General features: G+C 37.3%; 1 protein-coding gene across 1 annotated transcript in view; it reads right to left on the minus strand.

Annotated features, from left to right (window-relative positions):
- The window catches only part of LOC127681448 (vomeronasal type-2 receptor 116-like), a 40,379-nt gene extending 20,840 nt beyond the window's left edge, over positions 1 to 19,539 (minus strand). Inside the window, exons 1-3 of the mRNA XM_052177706.1 lie at positions 19,334 to 19,539; positions 3,003 to 3,282; positions 1,818 to 2,621 (exon numbers count right to left, since the gene is read on the minus strand). Coding sequence (XP_052033666.1) covers positions 1,818 to 2,621; positions 3,003 to 3,282; positions 19,334 to 19,539 — 1,290 coding nt within the window. The remainder of the gene's footprint in view (positions 1 to 1,817; positions 2,622 to 3,002; positions 3,283 to 19,333) is intronic.
- Positions 19,540 to 23,812: the final 4,273 nt, after the last annotated feature.

The following is a 23,812-nucleotide window of genomic DNA, read 5'->3' on the forward strand; positions in this document are numbered from 1 at the left end:
CACATTGATCCATTCTTATTTCCCTGTACAAAGCTCAAGTCCATATGGATAGAAAACCTCCACATAAAACCAGATCCACTGAATCTAATAGAAGAGAAAGTGGGGAAGAACGTGGAGCACATGGGCACGGGGGAAATTTTCCTGAATAGAACACCAATAGCTTATGCTCTAAGATCAAGAACTGACAAATGAGACCTCTCAAAATTGTAAAGCTTCTGTAAGGCAAAGGACACTGTCCATAGAACAAAACAGCAAGCAACAGATTGGGAAATGAACTTTACCAATCCTACATTCAAGAGAGGGCTAATATATATATAATATATACAGTATATAGAAAGAACTCAAGAAGTTAGACTCCAGAGATCCACATATCCCTATTAAAATTGGGTACAGAAGTAAACAAATAATTCTCTACTGAGGAATACTGGAAGACTGAGAAACACCTAAAGAAATGGTCAGTATCCTTAATCATCAGGGAAATGTAAATCAAAACAACCTTGAGAGTTCATTTCAAAACAGTCAGAATGGCCAGGAGTTTTTTGATCAGGGCACAGCAAATTCTCGAGAAGGTATAGAGAAAGAGGAACACTCCTCCATTGCTGGTGGGATTGCAAGTCAGTAAAACCACTCTGGCAATCAGTTTGGCAGTTCCTCAGAAATTTGACCAGAACACTACCCGAGGACCCAGCTATACCACTCCTAGGCATAGACCCAGAAGATGTTCCAACATGTAATGAGGACACATGCTCCTCTATGTTCATAGCAGCCTTGTTTATAATAGCCAGAAGCTGGAAAGAACCCAGATGTCCCTTAACAGAGGAATGGATACAGAAAATGTGGTACATTTACACAATGGAGTACTACTCAGCTATTAAAACAATGCATCCATGAAATTCTTAGGCAAGTGGATAGAGCTAGAAACTATCATTCTGAATGAGGTAACTTAATCACAAACTAACACATATGGTATGCAATTGCTGATAATTGATACTAACAATAAATCTCAGAATACCCAAGATACAACTCACAGCCCACATGAAGCTTAAGATGAAGGAAGACCAATGTATGGATAATTTGATCTTTATTGGTAAGTGGATTGAAACACACATGGCTCATAGCCAATCAATAGGATTAAAATAGGGTTGGTCCCCAATGGAGCAGCTAGAGGAGATGAAGAGGTTTGCAGCTCCACGGGAGAAACAATAGTATGTACAAACCAGTACCCCCAGAGCTCCCAGGGATGAAAGCACCAGCCAAAGAGTTCAAAATCAGGGTCCCATGGCTCTAGCTACACATGTAGCAGAAGATGACCATTTCAGACATAAATGAGAGGAGAGGCCATTGCTCTTGTGAAGGCTCAATTCTCCAGAATAGGGTAATACAAGTCAGGAAATTGAGGGTTTGAGCAGGGGAGGGGTATTGAATAGGGGGTTTTTGATCGGGTAATATGAAAAAGAGTTAACATTTGAAATGTAAATAAAGCAAATATCTAATTAAAATTTTTTGATCAAATAAAAAGTTATTTTCTTAATTTCATTTACAATTGCATAAGAAAAATTTCAGATGGTAAACTCACCAGATTCTTGTATGATTGAAATAACAAAGGAAATTTTGTAACTGAGATTGTGAAATGCTGATTTGGGTGTGATTGTTGGCTGTAACATAAATTATGACACAAACATTTTGTGCTTCTTATGCAGTGGAAGAATCATAAATATATGCATTTAGGTTAAATTTTATTTATTTACAGGATTTGGAATATATAATTCCCTTTATGAAAACCATCTCTAGGATATATTCAGTGTAAGAATTATTACCTTCCAGGAGTTAAATTCCAGTACCTTTCCATCACTTTCTGAACCTGTGTCTACTTGTTGCAGAAGCATCTCGTGAAGTGAGTGAGCCACAGCATATACAGAATTATATAAGTTGTAACATGTTTCACTCATAGATATTCCAAGGGGTGGCACAAAAAGCCATTTAAATAGGGTTTTGTTTGGACAATTCTTCAGTGTTGTACAATTAGGTGGTTGTAAAGAACACTTAAAGTAAGTCCACCACAGTTTAGCAAAAGAAATATTATTACTGTAGTTAGATGGGTACACTGTCTGCATAAATTGTTTAAAACCAGACATCTCAGACTGATGATGTGAAAAAATAAGAGTCCCATGTATGGAGTTAAGCATGAAATCTCCTATCCTTGTGATCATATCAAATTGTGACACACTGACCCAGAGTTTCTGAATGTTTTTAAATTTCCAAATTATGAAGTTAAATTGTATAGGCGATTCTTTATTCCCATAGACGATCACAACTTTTGCTGATGACATTATGATTTGCTGATAATATTTAAGAATCATTGTAAGGTATAACAACTTGTCATTTGGGATAATAGAGACAAATTCTAAGCAGACAGTATTTATTTCCATTACTTCTCTCAGTTCAGAAAGAAATTGAATTCCATGGTCATCATCTGTAATGATCACTCCTACCCAGTTCCATCCAAAGTGAACTGCTAGGGACACCATGCCTAGTGGTAGAGATGTGTCCTTGGGAGACATCTGGTAGAGATGAGGAAACTGGTCCTGGTCACTTAGGAAATGAAAATAACCAAAGTAAAGCTGAAAGATATTGAACATAAACATCATTATAAAGATGTAATGCACAGGGCTCAGTCTAAGACCTAAGTATGACAGAGCACATGCTAGAAGTGTGCGAAATTGTTCATTATTCATCTGGTTTGAAAATCACATCGAATTACTTGTGAATTGCTATAGAAGTACAGATAAAGTAAGTGACTAGGTAAAAAAATTCACATTATGTTGTCTCTGCTGCCCATTTGTCATAAACTTGTTGAGTTTGCCACAGAAATATTCTATTCTTTATGTTCAGTAGATAAGAGTATGTACAAATAAATTCTCTGAATTTTTGTAGCCTCGGTACTCAGAAACTCAGACTGTAGAAAGATAATATTCCCTTAGAAGCAACCCTCTGTGACTTACCTCTGGAGTTCTGGAAAAGTACTGGAATGGTCCAAGTTTATAAGATGTCATCCACACAGATCCCGTAAGTACAATTAAATATCTTCTTCTATTTTTACAGTAGTAATTAGGAATAATTTCCTTTTTTTTCAAGGACCAAACATTTTCCACAATATCCTCAATTAAGTTACATTCAACCTTAACTAATAGGGAAATGTTGGGTAAAATATGAACATTCATATTGATTTCTTCAATGGCAAAATAAGCAGAGGAAATCAAGTGGATGGTCTTACGTGTCACCCTAAAAACAGAGCACATCAATCATGGGGAATATAGGTTCTGATTATGGAAATTTTAAATAAAACTCAGTGTGGGTTTGTTGTATTCCATAGCTGCCTGCAGCTACTATGAACTGGGTTGCTGGAACAGAAGCTGAGAGATGTATGGGAAAGGGATGAAAATAGAGGCCAGGATGATATTTTACCAATCGAGGCCCCAACTTTAATGGTGGTCAGACATTTTAACAGTTTGTGCAAATCCCTCCCCCCAGACTCTGGGCTGAGTTCCGGGAAAGTCTTCTGGAGGTCCTTGGCTCTGCTGCTCAGGCAGCTGGGTGGGTCACCTGCTTAATTGAGGAATTCGTAGAGGAACAATGAGCTTAACCATCACTCTGAGCTTCTCCACCTTAGGTGGAGCAGGATCCTGACTAGCACAGGATTCTGTGCTTAAAGTAGGCTGGGAGAAGTTCACCTTGACCAATGTCAAGTACACTCGTAGCACTTGACCCTAGGGTAAAATTTCCTGCTGTAACCTACTACCTTATTATGCCCTAATATCAGATTCCTGCCCGAAGCCAGGAATTGTCCTTGGCTAATGTCAGGTTCCTACCATGTGGCATGATACCCCAATGTGGCTCTGTAAATGGATTAAATAAAAATGTCTTGGATTTTTGTGAAACATTCATATGTTGACACAGTTCATTATTGTGATGTATCAGGAAGTAAGACTTGAAGAATAGTTTACCAAACTTAATGTTGCCTTAATTTGATGAATTGAAATTTATTCTATTGTTTTTATGTCTTGATTCTAAAATATACAAATGTGTTAAGCATTGAGCCACCACGTGGGTGCTGGGTATTGAACTCAGGACATCTGGAAGAGCAGTTAGTGCACTTAACCACTGATCCATCTCTCTAGCCCTGTTATGTTCTTTTGACATCTTTTTTAACTATGTCCTAAGATTCAACACCTTGTAACCTTTCTCTTTTGATGCTTTAATAATGCCTTTTTAAATGTGAATTTTATATTAAAAGAATTCTGTCATTTTTGAATTTTTCTACAGTTTCATCTTGTTTTTCTTGAACACTGGGAAATATCTATGTGTTATCTATGAACAAAAAAAGATTTCTGAGCCAGCATTGAATCTGCCCATGACTTCATCTCCTGAATCTTATACCGACCATATGTCTAACAGAAATAAAAATGATCTCATATCTAGAATATAATGCTTTTTTAAAAACAGAATCAGCACTAAAATTGTCATGATTCTACATAATGGAATGAAGAAAGTAACCAAATTTTACTTTATCAACAATTGTAAAAGTCTAAAGAATTCATAGCTTATCAAAATACCACAATAATTCTTATATTTATTTCTTTATTTACCTCTGTTCATCTCTTTTCATTTTTCTATTTAAGGCTGTACAAAATTGAGTGATACAAGATTTGTTATAACTAAAGTTAATCTTTTGGGTTGGATGTGCTCCTCTAGCTTCATATGTACTCTTAGGTTGTACTAATTCATTCTTTTTCAACATATTGCATAACTGTCCTTGGGTTCTATATGACTCAAATTTGTCTACATGTGTTTAGTTTCTAATATGTCAACTTTAATTTCTCTCATTTATTAAACATAATTTAACTGGCTCTATCTGCTTTGATACATTTTTAAGGAGTTTGATAATCTTATTTAACAGTTACATATTTAGGGTGTTGTACATGACTGTTGTGCTTTTGTCTCATCTGTATTTTCCGTAATGCTTTGGGACTACAGTAAACATTTATGCTTGAATATAATGTGTGGTTCTTAAACTGGTTTTGAATTGACTTAACCATTTTACGTTTTCTTTTATGCATCAATTCTTAGTTTTTAATAACTTTTATTTTAGTCTTATTCTCTTATTTGTTGGATTTTTTCTTTGATTCAGAATTACCTGAAATTGTGTAATACTTTTTAAAGCTACTACCATGCTGTACTGGAGAATGTTATGCACTTTGAAAATTGAGTTCTTTAATCCACTTCAACTGCTGATATATGTAGTTTTATTATGTCAAATAATATTGACTTTTCTCTACAAACTACAGTTTAGAATTAAAAAAACAATAGCTAAAACACTCCTAAATAATAAAATAATTAATTTCTGACCTCACTTTGTTCTCCATACCTCTGTTAATAATTTCAGCTTGATGGGGTGGAGGTTGATCAATAGAATGCAACCGAAGACCTAGAAAGATACATACACCTTTGGACACATGCAGTTTTTTAGATAAAAAAGTCCAGAAAACTTCAGTAGAATAAGAATTGTCTTGAATAATGATACTGGCCCAAAGGTATGGATTCATGGAGAAGAATAAAAATACATTTATGTCTATTATTGTTTAGAGATCTCAATACAAAATTTTGAATCCCTATAGGGGATGCAAAATAAAAAATTACTGGTTAAAGAGTTTCAAGGGAATACTCATGCCAAGTACATGAACATCACAAGATAAACTACGTGACATTTTGGAAATCATATTTTTCAGGAGATTAACTTTTGAAGTTTATAGTTCTTTCATGTTTATGTTATAGCTTCCAAATTTTTCTTATGATGGGCTTGATGTTTGTAAAGATGCATGTTTAATTTTTATTTGTATATAAGTGTTTCTCATGCCTGTTTTGTTTTTGCATGGGCTCATTTTATGTTAGATTGAATATTTTTTATAATCTGAAATATTTGTTTTATCCTACTTTAACACCAATCTTTATATGACAAGTTTTTAGTGAGTAATAGTGATGAAGTGGGTCCAGATGGGAGGTAATTAATAAATGATCTTTCAGGAGATGTGGGAGATAAATTGACAATTTGAGTATATTGTACTAAAAGTGTATTTTATATAATGATGGGGACATAAATGTGATTTATGTTGTAATTTAGATGAACTTGAAGACAGTTGGCCTAATAAAGAGCATAATGGGGCACAAGGAATATTATTTAAATTATATTAAAAATTCAAATGTACAGGTGTGGAACCGAAAGTAGATTTCAGATTAGGTTAGGTATGAATTGATAAAAGTTTAAGAGTTGAGGACACCACACTCAGTATTCCCACAGAATCTAAGTACTTCTAGCTTTACTGTGGTGTTGAACATTCACACCCATGCACTCACACACACACTCACACACACATATATACCAACACCCACACCCACCCACACCCACATAGACACACCCTCACACACACACACATACACACACACAGAGAGAGACATATATATATATATATATATATATATATATATGTTGCAATCACACTTAAAACACATGGATCATAAATTATTTATGTACAAAAATTAAATTGAAAAAGTAACCATCTAAACCAAATCAGTTATAATAAAATTGATGTTTATTTTTTTCAAATCATATACTTCAATTTACATTAACTTTTATTATGCAATCACTTTATAGCCAATGGTTTCTATATAAAATATTTAATGTTTTATATTTTTTAAATATTGTTGGTTTTATTTTGCCATCATCAATAGTGGCACATTTTCAAATCAACTTGGTGAATGTCTGCTAAACAAGTCTGCAATTACTCTTTAACCTGTGGAAAGATTGGAGTTTATCTGATGAGAATTTCCTGTTCAATGCACCACAAATTCTTGTACTGCTAAGCATGAAAGTAGAGTGACATTTTGAATTTTCACACTTGATTACTCTATTTAAAAATTAGTCTCTTGAGCAGCAGCAGCAGCAGCAGCAGCAGCAGCAGCTCATCCAGTGAAAGGGCCATCAGCAGTGGAACCAAGGTGACAGGTCCCTGGCAGGCCCTGCACCCGCTACCAATGAACATTGCTGGCCAGCCTGGCTGCAAGCCATGGTGGATTTACAGTGCCTTTCACTGCAATGAAGCCACATTACAACTCTGCCTCCTGCCAGTCAGTTACAAGGGACTCTCCTCCTTCTTGGCTCTTGGAGACCAGAGAGAACCGACAGCCCAAGGTATGCAGACTTAGCCTGAGGCCAACATTGCGGGGGTCTAAGTGTTGATCAGCACCCAGGCTCTGGGCTGTTTGGGGGGCCATCGGTGTGCCAACCCTACCAGGAGGTTATTTACCTGAAAGTCTGTCCCGGTTTGTGCACTGCCATTTTGGCTATGGGACACCAGAGAGTTCTAGCAGGCAAAGCCAGCTAACAATCATAGCCCGAGGCTAACGTAGTGGGAGTCTAAGCCTGCCAGGTGTTGGACTGCACCCAGGCCCTGGGCTGTCTGATGGGCCATCTGTGTGTCAACCAGGCCAGGAGGTTGTTAGCTGGGCAGTCTCTTCCGGCACTTTCAGAGGACGCACGCACACCAACTTCTTGGCTACCGACAAAACCAGTTAACACTCATAGCTGGAGGCGAACATTGCTCGGGGCCTAAGCCTGCCAGGCTATTGCCTAGACTCAGGGACTGAGCAGCTAGGGTAGCCTTGTATGCACCAACACAGTTGGGGGAGGGGCTGCACAGCAGAGTGATCAACACTTTGCTGATCCCTGCAGAAAATGTCCCTATAGCATAAACCATCAGCAAGCCCTGAAGGATCAAATGGCCACCACCGGGTTCACAGACACAATCTGGGGCAAGGCATACTAAAGCTCCAAAGGCACCCAAGAGGAGGGCAGGGCATCAGCAATCTGTGACAGGGAAAACCCAGCCATCCAGTGTTGCAGAAATAGCCCTACAGCCTCACAGGAGGCACAAACATCAGCCAGAGACAAGACCAACTAACGCCAGAGATAACAAGATGGCAAAGGGCAAACGGGAACACTACTAACAGAAATCTAGGCAATATGGCAGCATCTGAACCAAACTCTCCAACATCAGCAAGTCCTGGATACGGCAACACTCCAGAAAAACAAGATTTGGATTTAAAATCACTGGTCATGATGTTGCTAGAAGAACACAAAAAGGACATAAATGAGTCTCTTAAAGAAATACAGGGGAACTTAAATAAGCTAGAAACCCATATAATGGAAACACAAAAATCACTTAAAGAAATTCAAGAGAATAAGGCTCAAGAGATAGAAGCCAACAAAGAAGAAACGGAAAAAAAAAAAAACTCAAAGAAATGCAGGAGAAAGTGAGTCAAATGGCAGAAGTCATGAAAGAGGAAACACAAAAATCTCTTAAAAACTTAAAGGAAAACACAAACAAACAAATGAAGGAACTGAGCAAAACCATCCTGGATCTAAAAACAGAAGTAGAAAGAACTAAGAAATCACAAAGGGAGACAACTTTGGAGATAGAAAACTTTGGGAAGAAATCAGGGGCCATAGATGCAAATACCAACAGCAGAATATGAGAGATGGAAGAAAGAATGTCAGATGCCAAAGATACTATAGAAAACATTGACTCAACAGTAAAAGAAAATGCAAAATGCAAAAAGCTTGTATCCCAGAACAACCAGGAAATCCAGGACACAATGAGAAGACCAAACCTAAGGAATATAGGTATAGATGAGAGTAAAGATTTACAACTGAAAGGACCAGCAAATATCTTCAACAAAAATATGGAAGAAAACTTCCCTAACTTAAAGAGAGAGAGAGAGAGAGAGAGAGAGAGGAGAGAGAGAGAGAGAGAGAGAGAGAGAGAGAGAGAGAGAGAGAGAGATGCTCATGAATATACAAGAAGCCTACAGAACTCCAAACAGACTGGACCTGAGCAGAAATATCTCTCGTCACATAATAATCAAACCCCCAAATGTACTAAACAAAGAAAGAGTATTAAAGGCAGTAAGTGAAAAAGGCCAAGTAACATACAAAGGAAGACCTATCTCACCAGAGACCATGAAAGCTAGAAGATCCTGGGCAGATCTCATACAGATTCTAAGAGATCACAAATGCCAGCCAAGACTATTATTCCCAGCAAAACTTTCAATCACTATAGATGTACAAAGCAAGATATTCCATGACAAAACTAAATTTACACAATATCTTTCCACAAACCCAGCTCTACAAAGAATAATAGGAGGAAAACTCCAAACCAAGGAGGGAAACTACACCCTGGAAAAAGCAAAATAGTAACCTTCTTTCATCAAACCAAAAAGAAGATAGCCACTCAGATATAAAAATAACAGAAAGTAATAATCACTATTTCTTAATATCTCTTAACATCAATAGACTCAATTTCCCAATAAAAAGACATAGACTAATAGATTGGATAAGGAAACAGGACCTTATATTTTGCTGCATACAGGAAACACACCTCAGTGTCAAAGACAAAAACTACCACAGAGTAAAAGACTGGAAGACAGTTTTACAAGCCAATGGTCTCAGAAAACGAGCCAGAATAGCCATTCTAATATTAGATAAAACTGACTTTCAACCTAAAGTCATCAAAAGAGATACAGAAGGACACTTGTTGCTGGTCAAAGGAAACATCCACCAAGAAGAACTTTCAGTTCTGAATATCTATGCACCAAATACAAGGGCACCCTCATTTATAAAAGAAATTTTACTAAAGCTCAAAGAACACATTGCACCTAACACAATAATTGTGGGTGACTTCAGCACTCAACTATCTTCAATGGACCGATCAGGAAAACTGAAACTAAGTAGGGACACAGTAAAACTAATTGAAGCTTTGGACCAATTGGATTTGACTGATATTTATAGAACATTTCACCCTAAGGCAAAAGAATATACCTTTTCCTCAGCACCTCATGGTACCTTCTCCAAAATCAACCATATAATTGGTCATAAGACAGACCTCAACAAACATAAGAAGGTTGAACTAATCCCATCCCTCCTATCAGATCACTATGGAATAAGAGTGGTCTTCAAGTGGAGTTTTTTGGGTCACTTAGGTAGACTATCATGTCATCTGCAAATAATGATAGTCTGACTTCTTCCTTTCCAATTTGTATCCCTTTAACCTCCTTATGCTGTCGAATTGCTCGAGCTAGTACCTCAAGTACAATATTGAAAAGATAAGGAGAAAGGGGGCAGCCCTGTCTAGTCCCTGATTTTAGTGGGATTGCTTCAAGTTTCTCTCCATTTAGTTTGATGCTGGCTCCCGGTTTGCTGTATATTGCTTTTACTATGTTTAGGTGTGGGCCTTGAATTCCTGTTCTTTCCAAGACTTTAAGCATGAAAGGCTGCTGAATTTTGTCAAATGCTTTTTCAGCATCCAATGAAATGACCATGTGGTTTTTTCTTTGAGTTTGTTTATGTAGTGGATTGCATTGATGGATTTCCGTATATTGAACCAACCCTGCATTCCCGGGATAAAGCTGACTTGATCATGGTGGATGATTGTTTTGATGTGTTCTTGGATTCGGGTGACAAGAATTTTATTGAGTATTTTTGCATCGATGTTCATAAGGGAAATTGGTCTGAAATTCTCTTTCTTTGTTGGATCTTTGTGTGGTTTTGGTATCAGCGTAATTGTGGCTTCGTAGAAGGAATTGGGTAGTGTTCCTTCTGTTTCTATTTTGTGGAATAGTTTGAAGAGTATTGGTGTTAACTCTTCTTTGAAGTTCTGATAGAATTCTGCACTGAAACGATATGGTCCTGCGCTTTTTTTTTTTTTTTTTTTTTTTTTGGTTGGAAGACTTTCTATGACTCCTTCTATTTCTTTAGGAGAACTCCTACAGCTGATAAACAGATCCAGCAAAGTGGCAGGTTATAAAATCAACTCAAGCAAATCAGTGGCCTTCCTATACTCAAAGGATAAGCAGGCTGAGAAAGAAATTTGGGAAATGACCCCCTTCACAATAGCCACAAACAGTATAAAGTATCTTGGGTTAACTCTTACCAAACATGTGAAAGAACTGTATGACAAGAACTTCAATACTCTGAAGAAGGAAATGGAAGAAGACCTCAAAAAATGGGAAAACCTCCCATGCTCATGGATCGGTAGAATCAATATAGTTAAAATGGCCATTTTGCCAAAAGTAATCTACAGATTCAATGCAATACCCATCAAAATCCCAACTCAATTCTTCACAGAGATAGAAAGAACAATTATCAAATTCATCTGGAATAACAAAAAACCCAGGATAGCTAAAACTATTCTCAGCAACAAAAGAAATTCTGGGGGAATCAGTATCCCTGACCTCAAGCAATACTACAGAGCAATAGTGTTAAAAACTGCATGGTATTTCCCTAATGACTAATGAAGTTGAGCATTTTTTAAGATGCTTCTCCGCCATCCGAAGTTCTTCAGGTGAGAATTCTTTGTTTAACTCTGTACCCCATTTTTTAATAGGGTTGTTCGGTTTTCTGGAGTCTAACTTCTTGAGTTCTTTATATATATTGGATATTAGCCCTCTATCTGATGTAGGATTGGTGAAGATCTTTTCCCAATTTGTTGGTTGCCGATCTGTCCTCTTGATGGTGTCCTTTGCCTTACAGAAACTCTGTAACCTTATGAGGTCCCATTTGTCAATTCTTGCTCTTAGAGCATATGCTATTGGTGTTCTGTTCGGAAACTTTCTCCCTGTACCGATGTCCTCAAGGGTCTTCCCCAGTTTCTTTTCTATTAGCTTCAGAGTGTCTGGCTTTATGTGGAGGTCCTTGATCCATTTGGATTTGAGCTTAGTACAAGGAGACAAGGATGAATCAATTCGCATTCTTCTGCATGCTGACCTCCAGTTGAACTAGCACCATTTGTTGAAAAGGCTATCTTTTTTCCATTGGATGTTTTCAGCCTCTTTGTCGAGGATCAAGTGGCCATAGGTGTGTGGGTTCATTTCTGGATCTTCTATCCTGTTCCATTGATCCTCCTGCCTGTCACTGTACCAATACCATGCAGTTTTTAACACTATTGCTCTGTAGTATTGCTTGAGGTCAGGGATACTGATTCCCCCAGATTTTCTTTTGTTGCTGAGAATAGTTTTAGCTATCCTGGGTTTTTTGTTGTTCCAGATGAATTTGATAATTGCTCTTTCTAACTCTGTGAAGAATTGATTTGGGATTTTCATCTTACACCAGTCAGAATGGCTAAGATTAAAAATTCAGGAGACAGCAGGTCTTGGAGAGGGTGCGGAGAAAGAGGAACACTCCTCCACTGCTGGTGGGGTTGCAAATTGGTACAAACACTCCGGAAAGCAGTCTGGCGGTTCCTCCGAAAACTGGGCACCTCACTTCCAGAAGATCCTGCTATACCACTCCTGGGCATATACCCAGAGGATTCCCCACCATGTAATAAGGATACATGCTCTACTATGTTCATAGAAGCCCTATTTATAATTGCCAGATGCTGGAAAGAACCCAGGTATCCCTCAACAGAAGAGTGGATGCAAAAAATGTGGTATATCTACACAATGGAGTACTATTCAGCCATTAGAAACAATGAATTCATGAAATTCTTAGGCAAATGGATGGAGCTAGAGAACATCATACTAAGTGAGGTAACCCAGACTCAAAAGGTGAATCATGGTATGCACTCACTAATAAGTGGTTATTAACCTAGAAAACTGGAATACCCAAAACATAATCCACACATCAAATGAGATACAACAAGTAAGCAGGAGTGGTCCCTGTTTCTGGAAAGACTCAGTGAAACAGTATTCGGCAAAACCAGAACGGGGAACTGGGAAGGGGTGGGAGGGAGGACAGGGGAAGAGAAGGGGGCTTATGGGACTTTCGGGGAGGGGGGGCTAGAAAAGGGGAAATATTTGAAATGTAAATAAATTATATCGAATAAAAAAAACTGCATGGTATTGGTACAGTGACAGGCAGGAGGATCAATGGAACAGGATTGAAGATCCAGAAATGAATCCACACACCTATGGCCACTTGATCCTCGACAAAGGGGCTGAAAACATCCAATGGAAACAAGATAGCCTTTTCAACAAATGCTGCTGGTTCAACTGGAGGTCAGCATGCAGAAGAATGCGAATTGATCCATCCTTGTCTCCTTGTACTAAGCTCAACTCCAAATGGATCAAGGACCTCCACATAAAGCCAGACACTCTGAAGCTAATAGAAAAGAAACTGGGGAAGACCCTTGAGGACATCGGTACAGGGAGAAAGTTTCTGAACAGAACACCAATAGCGTATGCTCTAAGATCAAGAATTGACAAATGGGACCTCATAAAATTACAAAGTTTCTGTAAGGCAAAGGACACCATCAAGAGGACAAATCCGCAACCAACAAATTGGGAAAAGATCTTCACCAATCCTACATCAGATAAAGGGCTAATATCCAATATATATAAAGAACTCAAGAAGTTAGACTCCAGAAAACCAAACAACACTATTAAAAATGGGGTACAGAGTTAAACAAAGAATTCTCACCTGAAGAACTTTGGATGGTGGAGAAGCATCTTAAAAAATGCTCAACTTCATTAGTCATTAGGGAAATGCAAATCAAAACAACCCTGAGATTTCATCTTACACTAGTCAGAATGGCTAAGATTAAAAATTCAGTAGACAGCAGGTGTTGGAGAGGGTATGGAGAAAGAGGAACACTTCTCCACTGCTGGTGGGGTTGCAAATTGGTACAACCACTCTGGAAATCAGTCTGGCGGTTCCTCTGAAAACTGGGTACCTCACTTCCAGAAGATCCTGCTATACCAGTCCTGGGCATATACCCAGAGGATTCCCCATCATGTAATAAGGATACATGTTCATAGCAGCCCTATTTATAATTGCCAGATGCTGGAAAGAACCCAGGTATCCCTCAACAGGATAGTGGATGCAAAAAATGTGGTGTATCTACACAATGGAGTACTATTCAGCCATTAGAAACAATGAATTCATGAAATTCTTAGGCAAATGGATGGAGCTAGAGAATATCATACTAAGTGAGGTAACCCAGACTCAAAAGGTGAATCATGGTATGCCCTCACTAATAAGTAGATATTAACCTAGAAAACTGGAATACCCAAAACATAATCCACACATCAAATGAGGTACAAGAAGAAAGGAGGAGTGGCCCCTGGTTCTGGAAAGTCTCAGTGAAACAGTATTTGGCAAAACCAGAACGGGGAAGTGGGAAGGGGTGGGTGGGAGGACAGGGGAAGAGAAGGGGGCTTATGGGACTTTCGGGGAGTGGGGGGCTAGAAAAGGGGAAATCATTTGAAATGTATATAAAAATATATCGAATAAAAAAAAGAAAGAAATCAAAGAAAGTCTCAAAAAAATTTAGTTAATAAAAAACGTGCTCTTAAAAAAAAAAAAGAGTGGTCTTCAATAGCAACAAAAACAACAGAAAGCCCACATACACATGGAGGCTGAACAATACTCTACTCAATGATGCCTTGGCCAAAGTAGAAATAAAGAATGAAATCAGAGACTCTTTAGAATTCAATGAAAATGAAGGCACAACAAATCCACATCTTTGGGACACAGTGAAAGCAATGCTAAGAGGAAACATCGTAGCCCTGAATGCCTCCAAAAAGAAATGGGAGAGAGCATACACTAGCAGTTTAATGGCACACAGGAAAGCTCTGGAAAAAAAGAAACTACTTCACCCAGGAGGAGAAGAAGACAGGAAATCATCAAACTAAGGGCTGAAATCAGTCAAGTGGAAACAAAGAGAACCATGCAACGAATCAACAAACCCAGGAGCTGGTTCTTTGAAAAAATCAACAAGATTGATAAAACCTTAGCCAGACTGACCACAGGGCAGAGAGAAAGTATCCAAATTAACAAAATTAGAAAAGAAAAGGGGCATATAACAACAGAATCTGAGGAAATTCAAAAAATCATCAGATCCTACTAAAAAAGCCTATACTTAACACAACTGGAGATTCTGGAGGAAATGGACAATTTCCTCGACAGATACCAAATACCAAAATTAAATCAGGACCAAATAGATCATCTAAATAGTATCATAATCCCTAAAGAAATAGAAGGTTTCATAGAAAGTCTTCCAACCAAAAAAAGCACAGGTCCAGATGGTTTCAGTGCAGAATTCTATCAGACCTTCAAAGAAGACCTAACACCAATACGCTTCAAACTATTCCACAAAGTAGAAACAGAAGGAACACTACTGAACTCCTTGTAGGAAGCCACAATTATGCTGATACCAAAACCATACAAAGATACAACAAAGAAAGAGAACTTCAGACCAATTTCCCTTATGAACATCAATACAAAAATACTCAATAAAATTCTTGCCAACCGAGTCCAAGAACAAATAAATACAATCATCTACCATGATCAAACAGGCTGATCAAGTAGGATTCAACCCAGGGATGAAGGCTTGGTTCAATGTATGGAAATCCATCAATGCAATCCACTACATAAACAAACTCAAAGAAAAATATCACATGGTCATTTCATTGGATGTTGAAAAAGCATTCGACAAAACTCAGCATCCTTTCATCCTTAAAGTCTTGGGAAGAACAGGCATTCAAGGCCCATACCTAAACATAATAAAAGAAATATACAGGACACTGGTAGCCAGCATCAAACTAAATGGAGAGAAACTTGTAGCAATCCCACTAAAACCAGGGACTAGACAGGCTGCCCCCTTTCTCCATATTTTTCAATATTGTACTTGAGGTACTAGCTCAGGCAATTAGACAACATAAGGAGGTCAAAGGGATACAAATTGGAAAGGAAGAAGTCAAAATATCATTATTTGCAGATGATATGATAGTCTACTTAAGTGACCCAAAAAACTCCACTAGAGAACTCCTATAGCTGATAAACAGATTCAGCAAAGTGGCAGGTTATAAAATCAACTCAAGCAAATCAGTAGCCTTCCTATACTCAAAGGGTAAGCAGGCTGAGAAAGAAATTAGGGAAATGACAACCTTCACAATAGCCACAAACAGTATAAAGTACCTTGGTGTGACTCTTACCAAAGATGAGAAAGATCTGTATGACAAGAACTTCAATACTCTGAAGAAGGAAATGGAAGAAGACCTCAAAAAATGGAAAAAATCTCCCATGTTCATGGATCGGCAGGATTATTATAGTTAAAATGGCCATTTTGCCAAAAGCAATATACAGATTCAACGCAATACCTGTCAAAATCCCAACTCAGTTCTTCATAGAGTTAGAAAGTGCAATTCTCAAATTCATCTGGAATAACAAAAAACCCAGGATAGCTAAAACTATTCTCAACAAAAGAAATTCTGGGGGAATCAGTATCCCTGACCTCAAGCAATACTACAGAACAATAGTGTTAAAAACTGCATGGCTTTGGTACAGTGACAGGCAGGATGATCAATGGAACAGGATTAGAGATCCAGAAATGAACCCACACACCTATGGCCACTTTATCTTTGACAAATTAGCTGAAAACATCCTATGGAAAAAAGATAGCATTTTCAACAAATAGTGCTGATTCAACTGGAGGTCAGCATGCAAAGAATGTGAACTGAAGCATCCTTTTTTCCTTGTACTAAGCTCAAAATGGATCAAGGACCTCCATATAAAGCCAGACACTCTGAAGCTAATAGAAAAGAAAATGGGAAAGACCCTTGAGGGCATCGGTACAGGGGGAAATTTCCTGAACAGAACATCAATAGCGCATGCTCTAAGATTAAGAATTGACAAATGGGACCTCATAAAATTACAAAGTTTCTGTAAGACAAAGGACACCATCAAAAGGACAAATCCGCAACCAACAAATTGGGAAAAGATCTTCACCAACCCTACATCAGATAGAGTGCTAATATCCAATATATACAAAGAATTCAAGAAGTTAGACCCCAGAAAACCAAATAACCCTATTGAAAAATGGGGTAGAGAGGTAAACAAAGAATTTTTACCTGAAGAAATTTGGATGGCTGAGAAGCATCTTAAAAACATACTCAACTTTATTAGTCATTAGGGAAATGCAAATCAAAACAAACCTGAGATTTCACCTTACACCAGTCAGAATGGCTAAGATTAAAAATTCAGGAGACAGCAGGTGTTGGCAAGAATGTGGAGAAAGAGGAACACTCCTCCTCTGCTGGTGGGGTTGCAAATTGGTACAACCACTCTGGAAATCAGTCTGGTGGTTCCTCTGAAAACTGGGCACATCACTTCCGGAGAATCCTGGTGTACCACTTCTGGGCATATACCCAGAGGATTCCCCAGCAAGTAATAAGGGTATGTGATCCACTAAGTTCATAGCAGCCCTACTTATAATAGCTGGAACCTGGAAAGAACCCAGGTATCCCTCAACAGAAGAATGGATGCAAAATATGTGGTATATATACACAATGGAGTACTATTCAGTCATTAGAAACAATGAATTCATGAAATTCTTAGACAAATGGATGGAACTGGAGAACATCATACTAAGTGAGGTAACCCAGTCTCAAAAGATCAATCACGGTATGCACTCACTAATAAGTAGATAATAGCCTAGAAAATTGGAATACCCAAAACATAATCTACATATCAAATGAGGTATAAGAGGAACGGAGGATTGGCCCCTGGTTCTGGAAAGACTCAGTGTAGCAGTATAGGGTAAAACCAGAACAGGGAAATGGGAAGTGGTGGATGCAAGAACAGGTGGAGGGAAGGGGGATTTTGTGACTTTCAGGGAGTGGGGGGGGGGCAGAAAAGGGGAAATCATTTGAAATGTAAATAAAAAGTACATTGAATAAAAAATAAAATAAAATAAAAATTAGCCTCTTATTATCCCATATAAAGCCATTATATATGCATAAGAAAAAATAATAATCCATATCTATCTGTGCACAGAATATGATAAAAACAAAGCCTAATATAGGGAATGGATAGATGTGAATGTTGTAAAATTCTAAATGAGAATCAGCAATTTTTAAACTGTATGCCCTTGGTAGTTAATCCTTATGTAATAGAATGCCATAAATATAAGAGCTTATCTCTAGTACAAAGTAGACTTGTTTGGTTTTTTAAGAGTGCATGTAGTAGCATGGGAGAATGCATAAATATGGAAGAACTAGTGAAAGGTATTAAATATGATAATTCATTCTATTACATCAACAAATAGGTAATACACTTTATTTTAAAAACAGGTGGGGCACTTGTAGGAGAAAAATAGGAAAACATTTCTGCATTGTTCAAAGAAAGACATTTGAATTCTTCACTGAGTTACTGTCAATTGCTCTGTAGATGTGCACCAAGAGAAAATTATCTATCATATGATGTAGGCTTAAAACTTATTAGTATAATAGGAGAGTTAATTTAAAAAGCATCCCAGGAATTCAATGTGTGTTCACTATGTGAAAATTGATTAACATTATCTAACATAAAACAAAATAAAAAATCAACATGACCATCTCAGATCCTCAAAGGCATTTGCCAAAACACAATAACTCTTCATATCAAAAGTATTGGAGAGATCATGTATTCAAGGCTTATACCTAAACATAAGAAAACAATATGCATGGTGTTTAGGTGAAATATCCAACAGTGGGATAGGGAACTTATAGAGTCTACCTACAGTAGAAAGAAAGGGCATACTATGGGTGGATGGGGTTGTCATCCCACAGTCAAAAATTCTAATGCAGAAATGCTTTGTCTAAAAGAACTCTAGTGACAAATATGGAGAAAAGACTAAGGAAAAGCAGGTCCAGTGACCTGATTGGGATCCTTCTGAATGGAGACTCCTAGGACTAACACTATTGAATATGCTATGGTGTACTCATGGAGCCTATCATGGTTGTCCACTGAGAGGCCCAACAAGAATCTGACTGAAACAGATGAATATATTTCCATCCAACCATTGAACTGATTTCAGAGATCCCTGTGGTTGAATTATAGAAAAGCAGGAAGAAACTGAGGAGGATTACCCCATAGGAAAACCATCAGTCTCAACTAATCTGGACCCCTAGATGTCTCAGACACATAGCCACAAACAAGGCAACATACTCCAGCATCACATGAAACCATACGGTGGAAATTGTCATATCAAGGAAATCTCTCTAAGAGCATTGACAATAGGGTCATTCATTCACTCAGCATCTAAATGGATTGTGATTCAAAAATGACAATAAACAAGCTACACCATAAACTACAATAAATAGTGAAATGGTTAGCCATGAAACAAAATAAATTTTAATTATGTCCTAGATATGGACACCCAGAAGTCACATAGGATAATATTTCTCACTCCCTGTCCCTGGAATACTTAATGTGCATTTATGCATAAATGAAAGGTATACTTACTGCTTGTCTAGATTCCCACTGAAGTAATCATTCTTTACATAGCCATGCTTTGTATAAATGGAAAAGAAGCAATCAATATCTTTATCTCCTAGATAATTTTCTGTGTCTTTTATTCTCCAAAAGCATCTGGGGTCACTCAAATGGCAAAAAAGAAAGGAAAGCTTCAGCCCGAAGAAGAAAACACTAAAAGAGAACATCTTTGCCATGTCATCAATATAGGGGCCTGAGCACAGTGCAGAATGAAGCATCAGGTGAGCAGAATCTCAAATATCAAACTTTCATAAACACATACAGGTGTCACATTTTATTGATGTAGTTACTATGAAAGAGCACCAGTACTTTCACAGCATTTGCTTTTCTGTTCACTGTTTGCCTCTGGAGGATTCTGAAGCACACTCTGGCCTGGGGCTCTGCATCTGCGATTCTATAGCCAGGTGAAAAATAGGGAAAATGATTTTGGTCAGGATTATCCTTCTCTATATCCCCTATGATTACATTCATGTAAATAGACATGAAGATTACAGTCATGATTCCTTTTGGGAATATTTTCTCACAAATTATGCACATCAAACCAGTTTTCTGAAATCATTTGCAAAAGTTCACTTTTGTTACATGGGTTAGTCCTTTAAGTTTTACAAGTAATTATTCCAATGAATCCAATCGAACCCAATTGTCCCCAGTAATAAAATGATTAATAAAATTAATCATCTTTGTGTATCTTCAACACATTGAGACATTAACTAAATTGTTTTCTGTCTGTTTATTGTTTATTGCATTTATTATTGAATTATTTATAATTCAATTACATACGAACAGGGTCATGAAAATACATAGTTTGGATTTCATGTTATTCATAAACTTAACAAAAGCTGATAATATGGCAAATCCAAGTCATGAGAGTTTTTTATGTCATTGTCTATTAAAGGGCAGTTTAAATAGCAAGCTGAGTGTTCAGAGTATAATGTGAACTGTCTTAAGTGACCTCAAAGTGTATCAATATTAGCAGTGATGCTAAATAAGAAATCCATTCTATTAATATATGGGAGTGATTTTCATAATAATGTATCATTACAATGCATTTGATATCTTGGGTTATCTTTTGTTTGACCTACTATTAAAAGTCAGTTCTAAATATACTTATTGTTGGTCATCTCTAATGATTTCCTTTATGGTAATGTTTCTGATTAATATACTTAGATATTAAACAGCACAAATTATCTCTACCTAGGAAAATCATTAAAATTTCTCATGCAAGAAAGAAAATAACCCCATTGTATCTTGCTTAGCATATAACTCAATGATCATGTTTATTATTAATATCTTTTGTAAGAATGAATTTTCAAAATATATGCTTCTTGCTATTCAGGTGCTTTAGTTTTTATAGAAATTGAATTATATTGCATGGGCAAGAATTTCATATATTAAAAACTTTTATATTCTTTTTGGTTCTTTGATAGTCTTTAGTTTTTCAAGTCATTTTGATCACAATTATACCATTGTCTAATTTTTTATTCCTACATTGACTATCCACCCAACTTTGTGTCCTTTATCTTTTTTTGTTTTGTTTTGTTTTTTGGATTTGTTAGGTTTATTTTATTTTTTTATTTTTATTTTTATTTATTTTTATTTTTTGAGACAGGGTTTCTCTGTATAGCCCTGGCTGTCCTGGAGCTCACTCTGTAGACCAGGCTGGCCTTGAACTCAGAAATCCTCCTGCCTTTGCCTCCCAGAGTGCTGGGATTACAGGCATGCACCACCACCACCAGGAACTTTTTTCTTTTTTCTTTTTTTTTGTCCTTTATCTTTTAAGTCCTTCAAGCTTATTTACTGCAAAGATTTTTATGGAACAAATGATCTTCAAACGGAGTATGGCCATCTTGCTATGGTTTGGGTTCTCAATAAAAAACTATTTTTTCAGGATCTAATACCAGTGGTGTAATTGTGTGTTCATCTCTCATCTTCATATTTGGATGTAATATCTCTTGCGCTTGAAAGGTTGTGTTTATGCTCTCTCAGTCCCTGGAAACTGGAACCTGATATCATTTGTTCAGAACTTGTTTCCTTCTAGTCATCTACCACTTTGAGCACTTACATTCAATGTGGTCAAATTACTGCAATATTCCTTGTGTTCTGAGGAACATATATTAAATATGTTGCTTACAGTCTCATACACTGTGTACTATCGAATTCTCTCCCCTTCAGCCCATACATATCAGTCTGGTAATAATCTTATAATAAGAAGTACTGAAGAATCCATACTTTTGTTTTCCTTCTTGAACTTCATATCATCAGTGAATTGTATCTAGAGAAACCAGAAACTTTGGGCTAATATCTACTTATTAGTGAGTGCATACCATGTGTATTATTTTGAGACTGTGTTACTTCACTCAGGATAATATTTTCAAGCTCCATACATTTACCTGTGAATTTCATGAAATAATTGTTTTTAATGGTTGTATAGTGCTCCATTGTTTAAATATAGCACATTTTTCTGTATCCATTACTCTATCGAGAGATTTCAGGATTAATTCCTGCTTCTGGCCATAATAAGTAAGGCTGCTATGAACATAGTGTAGCATCTGTCCCTATTTCTTTAGGTTCTTTTCCCCATTTGAGTTTCTTACCTTAAAGTTATCTCCAAATTATGTCCTTCATTGTTCATCATCATCTTTGAAGTTAATTTTGGGTACTTCTATGAGTAAAACTGTCACATTTTTGAAAATTATATTTTAATTATATATGTTGGAGCACTTTCTGAGTATATGCCCAGGAGTGCCATAATTAGGTCTTCAGGCAGTACTATGTCCAGTTTTCTGAGGAACTGCCAGAATGATTTACAGTGTGGTTGCACCAGCTTGCAATCCCACCAGTTATGGAAGAGTGTTCCTCATTCTCCATACCCTCACAAACATGTAATGTCACCTAAGTTTTGATTTTAGGCATTCTGACTATTTTGAGATGGAATCTAAGTGTTGTTTTGATTTGTATTTCCCTGAAGTATATAAGGATGATAAACATTTCTCTTTTTTAAATATTTTTTATTCGATATATTTTTATTTACATTTCAAATGATTTCCCCTTTTCTGGTCTCCCACTCCTCAAAAGGCCCAAGAGCCTTCTTCCTTACTCCTGTTTTCCCATCCACCCCTTTCCACTTGCCTGTTCTGGTTTTGCCATATACTGCTACAATGAGTCTTTCCAGAACCAGGCCACTCCTCCATTCTTCTTGTACCTCATTTGATATGTGGATTATATTTTGGGTATTCCAATTTTCTAGGCTAATATCCACTTATTAATGAGTGCATACCATGATTAATCTTTTGAGACTGGGTTATCTCAGTATGATGTTCTCCACCTCTATCCATTTGTTTAAGAATTTCACGAATTCATTGTTTTTAATGGCTGAATAGTACTCCATTGTGTATATATACCACATTTTTTTTTTTGCATCCATTCTTCCGTTGAGGAATACCTGGGTTCTTTCCAGGTTCTGGCTATTATACATAGGGCTGCTATGAACATAGTGGATCATGTATCCTTATTACCTGTTGAGGAATCCTCTGGGTATCTGCCCAGGAGTGGTATAGCAGGATCCTCCGGAAATGATGTGCCCAGTTTTCTGAGGAACCGCCAGACTGATTTACAGAGTGGTTGTACCAATTTGCAACCCCACCAGCAGTGGAGGAGTGTTCCTCTTTCTCCACACCCTAGCCAACACCTGCTGTCTCCTAGGTTTTTAACCTTAACTTAATGTGAAATCTCAGGTTTGTTTTGATTTGCATTTCCCTAATGACTAATGAAGTTGAGCATTTTTTAAGATGCTTCTCAGCCATCTGAAGTTCTTCAGGTGAAAATTCTTTGTTTAGCTCTGTACCCCATAATTAATAGGGTTATTTGACATTCTGGGGTCTAACTTCTTGAGTTCTTTGTATATATTGGATATTAGCCCTCTATCTGAGGTAGGGTTTGTGAAGATATTTTCCCAATTTGTTGGTTGCCGATTTGTCCTTTTGATGGTGTCCTTTGCCTTACAGAAACTTATTAGTTTTATGAGGTCCCATTTGTGTATTCTTGATCTTAGAGCACGCTGTTGGTGTTCTCTTCAGAAACTTTCCCCCTGTACCGATGTCCTTAAGGGTCTTCTCCAGTTTCTTTCTTTTTAGCTTCAGAGTGTCTGGCTTTATGTGGAGGTCCTTGATCCATTTGGAGTTGAGCTTAGTACAAGGAGATAAGGATGGATTAATTTACATTCTTCTGCATGCTGACCTCCAGTTGAACCAGCACCATTTGTTGAAAAGGATATCCTTTTTTCCATTGGAGGTTTTCAGCCCCTTTGTCGAGGATCAAGTGGCCATAGGTGTGTGGATTCATTTTTGGATATTCAATCCTATTCCACTCATCTGTCTGCTTGTCAGTGTACCAATACCATGCAGTTTTGAACACTATTGCTCTGAGTATTGTTTGAGGTCAGGGATGCTG

This window comes from Apodemus sylvaticus, chromosome 1, assembly GCF_947179515.1.
Source record: "Apodemus sylvaticus chromosome 1, mApoSyl1.1, whole genome shotgun sequence".
Classification (NCBI taxonomy): Eukaryota; Metazoa; Chordata; class Mammalia; order Rodentia; family Muridae; genus Apodemus; species Apodemus sylvaticus.